The sequence below is a fragment of the Empidonax traillii genome, unplaced genomic scaffold (genome assembly GCF_003031625.1).
Source record: "Empidonax traillii isolate 1590-97213 ecotype Southwest subspecies unplaced genomic scaffold, ASM303162v1 scaffold208:size1045274, whole genome shotgun sequence".
Lineage (NCBI taxonomy): Eukaryota > Metazoa > Chordata > Aves > Passeriformes > Tyrannidae > Empidonax > Empidonax traillii.
In genome coordinates, this window is record NW_020955401.1 from 607,819 (window position 1) to 614,322 (window position 6,504).

Genomic DNA, 6,504 nt, shown 5'->3' on the forward strand with positions numbered 1-6,504 from the left:
CATAAATCAGCTGAGCTTCTCCTCATGCTGTTCTTCATCTCGCTCCTCAATAGGCTTACAAACCTTCTGTACTGGCGTCTTCAGTCTTCCACATGACAGTTTTGGTGAATGCAAGAAATGGTGGAGGCCAGATGGTTGCTGGTAGGGTAGCTGGAGAGAGCGAAGAAAGGAGGGAACCCTCAGCAGGAAGATGAGGCTGAAGGCAGGGCACGTAGCTGGAAAGGGTAGGAAGCAGCTGAAGGGTAGGCTTTTCTCACCATTTCCTTCACTGTGTGTGCCTAAGATCCTGTTTGTTTTTTTATTTCTCCTGCAGTGATTCCTGTGCCTCAGGGAGTGTGGTTTCTCTGCGCTGCATCGGTGAGTCGCTGTGGTTTTCACGCTTCTGCTGGTTCGCGCTTTGAAATGCTCTGGCTGGGAAATCGTTTTGAATCTCCATAAATACCTGCTGTCTTTGGATGGGCCCCACAGAGAGGATATCAGTGCCCGCCCCTCCTCTTCCTCTCCCAAGGAAGCTGTAACTGCAGTGCCCTCAGTCTCTTCTTCTCCAGTTGAACACGCCAAGTGCCCTCAGCTGCTCTTCAAGGCTTCCCCTCAAGGCCCTTCACTGTTTTCATTGCCCTCCTTTGGACGCTCTCTAAGGGCTTCATGTCTTCCTTACATGGCAGTGATCAGAACTGGTGTGTGTCTCACCAGAGATGCTTGAAAGGTGTAATGAACCTCTTGTTTTGTAGTTTGTGGTGAACCAAGGGCAGCAGCTGCCAAATAATATTTGCAATTTGATAGGGGGGGGTCTGTGGGAGAACTGGGATCCCGGAGCCTGAGCTGTGGTGTCGTGCAAAGGTGGGGGGATGCATCTTCCAGCTCTCTCTTTGACCGACACCCGTGTGCGTGACTGACTCCCCAGAGTGCGGCCTGTCCACCAAGAGCGCGAGCATCATGAACAGGATCGTGGGCGGCAGCGGGGCTGTGCTGGGGCAGTGGCCGTGGCAGGTCAGCCTGCACGTGGAGGGCACCCACGTCTGCGGGGGCTCCATCATCACCCGCCAGTGGATCGTGACGGCGGCACACTGCGTGGAAGGGTGAGCCCTGCCCCTCTCCCAGCTGCCCATCTCCCCTGCTGTGGGCTGAAATGCTCAAAATTATCTAAGCCTCCCGACTTTCTGCGTTAAAACTCGCCTGCAGGTGTGAGGTACACAGCGTTTTGTCTGTGCAGCAGTACGGGCTTGAGGTATTAGGGCAAAATTTGTTCCGGCTGCAGGTCGTCTTGTCTGCTTTCTGCAGGAAGAAAGCCTGATTTTACATGTTAAAGGTGGAAATTAAATGAGGTGGTGGTGTTGGACGCAGGTACCCACCCAATTTAGGATGTAAATTTCAAGGCACCAAAATTAACACCACACAGTACAATGTTTTCGTGAAGGTATTGAATTGAACTGTGAGAAACCCTGAAGAAAAATGGAAAAAAACTATTCCCAAACCCTCAAGTACACTACTGTAGATATGATCAATTTGAAGATAGCTCTACCATTTATTTCCTCATATCTCCGTGCCACAGGGTAGTAAAGTCCAAGTCAGTATTGAATGTGGATTTACACCTATCCAAGCAGCACTTTATGTAGCCATCAACAAGAAAAATAGCTGATGCTTTGTACATTTTTAACCTATAAAAGAGACTTGAGGGTGCTGTGGTACCTTGTGTACGGTGGCAGAATATGTTTAAAAGGTGGCTGCTTCTGTTGGAGGGAAAACCCACAAAGCAAAACATTTTTAATGTTGGTTGGCAAGGAAAAATATCTTTGTCCTTAACCTTGAGGAAGGAATGCAAGTGTTTTATTTTTGTGTGGTGATCTTATCCCTCCTTTGTCGTATGATTTGAGCTCTGTAGTATGCAAAAGCTTTGGGAATGGCAACCAAGCTGTAGCTGGCACAGAGCTGGTTTTCAGTCTTGATTTGTTTTTTTTCTTTTTTTGGAGGTGGGATGACTTGCAGGCACTCCTCCCTTGACAGTTCTCATGCAGGGAGTTTTAACACTTATGGGAAATTTTCTATTAAGCATTTGTAAACTGTGCTGGAGCACAGGAAACTATTTAAACTGCATCGAGCAAGCATGCCTAATGTTAAAAAAAACCCATCACCACCAAAACCAAGCCAAAAAAAAAAAAAATCCTGGCATTTTCATGATAATGAAATTCCCTCACTAGATCATGCTTTTATTAATTTTGGCTTCTGCTTCCCCGTGTGCTTTGGGTAGAACAGGTGAGTGATACCACTGACATGTGAGACCTCAGAAATAACTCCTTGATCCCTCAGCCATGGAAATCAATAGACTTCAGTGTTGCAGTCTCAGACTTAATTTGTTGTGCTGAGTGACATAATGGGATGGACAGTGATACTTAACCCATTTCAAAGATTTTTTGGGTATATTTATGAAATTAGAGTCAAGCTTTCCTAAAGTTGGATGTCTTGCAACTTGTTTATCTAATTCTTCAGAAATGGTAGTCAAATGCACGTGCATTCTTGTACATTTGACTGCAATTCCTGAAGACAATGATTTGAAGGTCATAATCCATGTCTTGTTACCACAGAAGCAAACCTTCTAACCTTTCTTTTCTCTACAGACGGTTTTCTGACCCACACAGCTGGAGGGTTTATGCTGGGATTCTGAATCAGGATGAGATGCTCTTCAGAAGTGGATACAGAGTGCAACTGATTATTTCCCATCCCGATTACGACACAGATTCTAAAGACAATGATGTTGCCCTTATGAAGTTGGAGTCACCACTGACTTTTACTGGTATGTATTCTGCTCTCCTTAAGGTAAAAATCCAGTGGCAACGAACACATCTTTTAAAACTTCTGAGTTTCATCAAGAAATCCCTGTGGGTACTTATGGGAAGAACACAAATTTGGGTACAGACAGCTCAGAGACAGGGTGGAGGTAAATACTGAGGGCACAGCCTCCGGTTTCCTAAGTAGGATTTATTTAAATCTTTTACATGTGCAGGAGGTCTGGGCTCATCTCAATAATGTACTTTTACTTCAGAATGGTGCTCAAGTATTGCCACTGCTGTATGTGCCTTAGTGGAGCAGCTGACTACATCCTAAATCAATTTAGGTCAAATGATGGTAAAAAAAAAACCCAGTACCAGAACCAAACATTGTAAGAAGTTCCTTTCATAAACATAGATGTAGATTGTTTGTAAGCAAGGAGTACAAAATAACAAATGGTTATTTAACTTGCAGTGCTTTTCCTCTACAAGTTCTTTGTATTTCAGTGCATCAGCTTAAACCTACTAGAACTCTGGAAAGGATTTTCTGCTGTTGAGAGGAGGGAGAGTGTCTGTTTAACAGGTTTTTGTGCTGCACACATCTTGTATATATATAGGCACTGAATCCTGCTTGCAGAGAAATCATTTTCAGCAGAGGTTTGCAAAGAGAATGCAGAGCTGTCTGAAGTTTTTCCTCTTTTTTGTCCTCTACTGACCTGAAGAGCTGGTGTTAATTGTTCTGATTAGCCTGATTAATTGAGTGAGAACCTCTAATTGCTTGTTCCTCGCTGAGAGGTGAAGATGAAGCACATTTGAGGTGAGGAGTCCTCAGGCAAAAGGCAGCTGGTAAACTTTCTGCTGCTGCCTGCAATTCCCAGTGTTGCTCACCTGCAAGGAAGGCAAAGTGCAGAGAAAATGTGTGGTGTGTAAGTGGTGATGGTGCTGCTGAGCATTTCATCTGCATTTATTTTGAATTCTGTCTGCACATCTGGGATTACAGATGTCACTCTGTTTGTTTTTGCAGAAACTGTACGGCCAGTTTGTCTGCCAAATCCAGGAATGATGTTCGAGCCTAATCAGCAGTGCTGGATATCCGGGTGGGGAGCAGAGTACCAAGGAGGTAAAGGGTGGTTCTGGTCTTCCAAATAAATAGTCCTCTTCAGAATAACCATTTCATGGGCTGATTGGGCAGTTTGCTCTGTTGATACGCTATTTTTTCACCCCTTTTTACAGTCCCCAGTATTTACACAGGGCATTCTGTCTCAAAGCTAGTTGAGATCTGTTGCATTCAGCAGACTCCAGAGGACCCTCGAATCGGCACTGGGGGCCAGAAATATTCACCCAGGAAACAATTCTGTGCCCCTGCCAGCAGGGCCACCTCTCCTGTAACAAGGATTGCTGTGCGCCAGACCGGTCCTGTGGAGGTGGGAAAGGGCAGGAGCCCATTTGTAAGAATGGAAAAGGAAAAAAGGGAGGGAAAGGTTTCTTTCAGTGTAAGAAGGTACTGGGTGGGGATGGGGAAGTTGAGGAAGCTGAGCACTGAATATGGGAATTGCTGGCAGCTGATGCTGCACCCTGGAGCTGTGGGGAGCTCCTCACCACCTCTTGCAGACTTCTTATATTTTAAAAGTCCATCCTGCTGCTTCTAGTAAGATTATTTCATCCTGCACAGTGCTGGCTGCTGGGATTTGTAGTAGCAACTTGAAGTGTGATGCCTATGCTAATTTTGTCTTTTCCATTTCAGGCAAAACATCAAATAACTTGAATTATGTTGCGGTGCCCTTAATAGAACGTTCGAGGTGTAATTCTCTCTATATCTATAATGGCATGATTTTGCCTACCATGATCTGTGCTGGAAATTTAGCAGGAGGAGTCGATTCCTGTCAGGTAATTATTCCTAATTAGCACCTAATGATGATCTGATTTTTTTTATTTTTTTTTTTGTGGTCTTTCTCTCTCACACAAACAAATCCTATGCCCTGCCCTCAAAATTAAAGGTTTGCATAGAATTTGGTTGGTCTTCAGGTTCCTTTTGTGGTGCATCCCTTTAAAAGCTTTTGTTTCATCTTCTGAATGGCTGCCAGTTCGAGTTCTCACTGAATACCCGGAGAGGGTGAGGCAGTTCTTATTAATGCTTCAAGGATGGCTTGTTATCTGGTACTTGAAAGTTATCAAATGCTCTTCCTAATCACAGCATTATTAGCATTATTATGTTATTAATCACAGCAATAATGCTTGTGAACAGTCAATAATGCAGGTCTTACTCAGGGCCCTGGGCAAATGATTTTCATCCCTGTTGCAAGCAGACATCATTTAATGCCAGAATTGCCACCACATTTTCTTTTAGTGACTCCCTAAAATGGTGGTTAGCTTTTTTTTTTTTTTTTTTTTTTTGCAAACTTAACCTGTATTCCTGCAGTGCAATGGATCTTGTCTTTCCTGGTGGCCAGATGACTAATTAAATGCTTGTGTTCTGTGCAGGGTGACAGTGGAGGCCCACTAGTGACTAACAAAAACTCTGTGTGGTGGCTGGTTGGAGATACCAGCTGGGGAACTGGCTGTGCCACTCCCAATAAACCTGGAGTGTACGGGAATATGACTGTGTTTACAGAGTGGATTTACAGAAATATGCAGGTAAAATATCTGGATTTTTTTTTTTTTTAATTTTACGTGTCCCAAATCCTGAAACACGATTTTATTTTAAAAAATAAATAAATAAATGAGACTTGTCTGCCCTGTTCTGTTGGGAGGCATCCAAGTAGTTGATAAGACAATTGATAAGAACTTGAACCTTTGATTTTTCTTTTTTTTCGTCTCTTAAACAGGCAAACAGATGATGACTCGTCTGCCCTTGCTGATCGATGATGTTCCTGAGGACAAGAATAAATGAAGCCATGGGTGCCTGGGATATTTATTCACTTTGCAATTGATTTTTTTTTTTTTTTATTTTCCTCTTTGAATTTTCTTTTTAAAAATATCATGAAGGATTGCACACTTGGTTCTGTGCTGGCTACAGTGACTGATCGTAATCAGTGAAGGATTATCACAATGAGCACCTTTCTTCTCCTTGTGGTGCCTGGCAGAAAGTCATTCTGTCAACTGCTTGCTGAAATGCCTCTCTTTAGTTGAGTAACTTTCACTTGATAATCAGGTACAGGCTTATAATGGCAATTTAAATCACAATTTAATTTAAGATTTTCGTAGCAGGATGCTGAGACAGTTGGTTTAGTAGTTTTTAAATTAAATGTTAAGTAATGTGAATGTCGAATCTCTGAGCTGCTGGTTGGCAATTTAAAAAGAAATTAATGTGGTTTTTTTTAGTGTAGAATCGTAGAGTGGTTTGGGTAGGAAGGGACCTTAAAGCTCATCCAGTTCCAACCCCCTGCCACGTGCAGGAACACATCCTACTAGACCAGGTTTCTCCAAGCCCTGTCCAACCTGGCCTTGGACACTTCCAGGGATGGGGCAACCACAGCTTCTCTGGGCAACCTGTGCCAGGGCCTGCCCACCCTCACAGAGAAGAATTCCTTCCCAAAATCTAAACCTACCCTCTTTCAGTCTGACATCACTACCCCTTGTCCTGTCTCTCCAGGCCCTTCTTCAGAGTCCCTCTCCAGCTCTCTTGCAGCCCCCTCTAGGTGCTGGAAGGGGCTCTAAGGTCTCCCTGGAGCCTTCTCTTCTCCAGGCTGAACAACCCCAGCCTGTCCTCACAGCAGAGGTGCTGCAGCCCTTGTGCAAC

The 6,504-nt window shown here is 44.0% G+C and overlaps 1 protein-coding gene across 3 annotated transcripts in view; it reads left to right on the top strand.

Moving 5' to 3' along the window:
* TMPRSS2 (transmembrane serine protease 2) overlaps positions 1 to 6,155 on the top strand; it is a 13,926-nt gene extending 7,771 nt beyond the window's left edge. For all 3 annotated transcript variants that reach the window (XM_027887403.1, XM_027887400.1, XM_027887402.1), the window contains exons 8-14: positions 314 to 357; positions 905 to 1,079; positions 2,616 to 2,791; positions 3,790 to 3,885; positions 4,510 to 4,652; positions 5,247 to 5,399; positions 5,591 to 6,155. In XM_027887403.1, coding sequence (XP_027743204.1) covers positions 314 to 357; positions 905 to 1,079; positions 2,616 to 2,791; positions 3,790 to 3,885; positions 4,510 to 4,652; positions 5,247 to 5,399; positions 5,591 to 5,602 — 799 coding nt within the window. In that variant the 3' untranslated portion in view covers positions 5,603 to 6,155. The remainder of the gene's footprint in view (positions 1 to 313; positions 358 to 904; positions 1,080 to 2,615; positions 2,792 to 3,789; positions 3,886 to 4,509; positions 4,653 to 5,246; positions 5,400 to 5,590) is intronic.
* Positions 6,156 to 6,504: the final 349 nt, after the last annotated feature.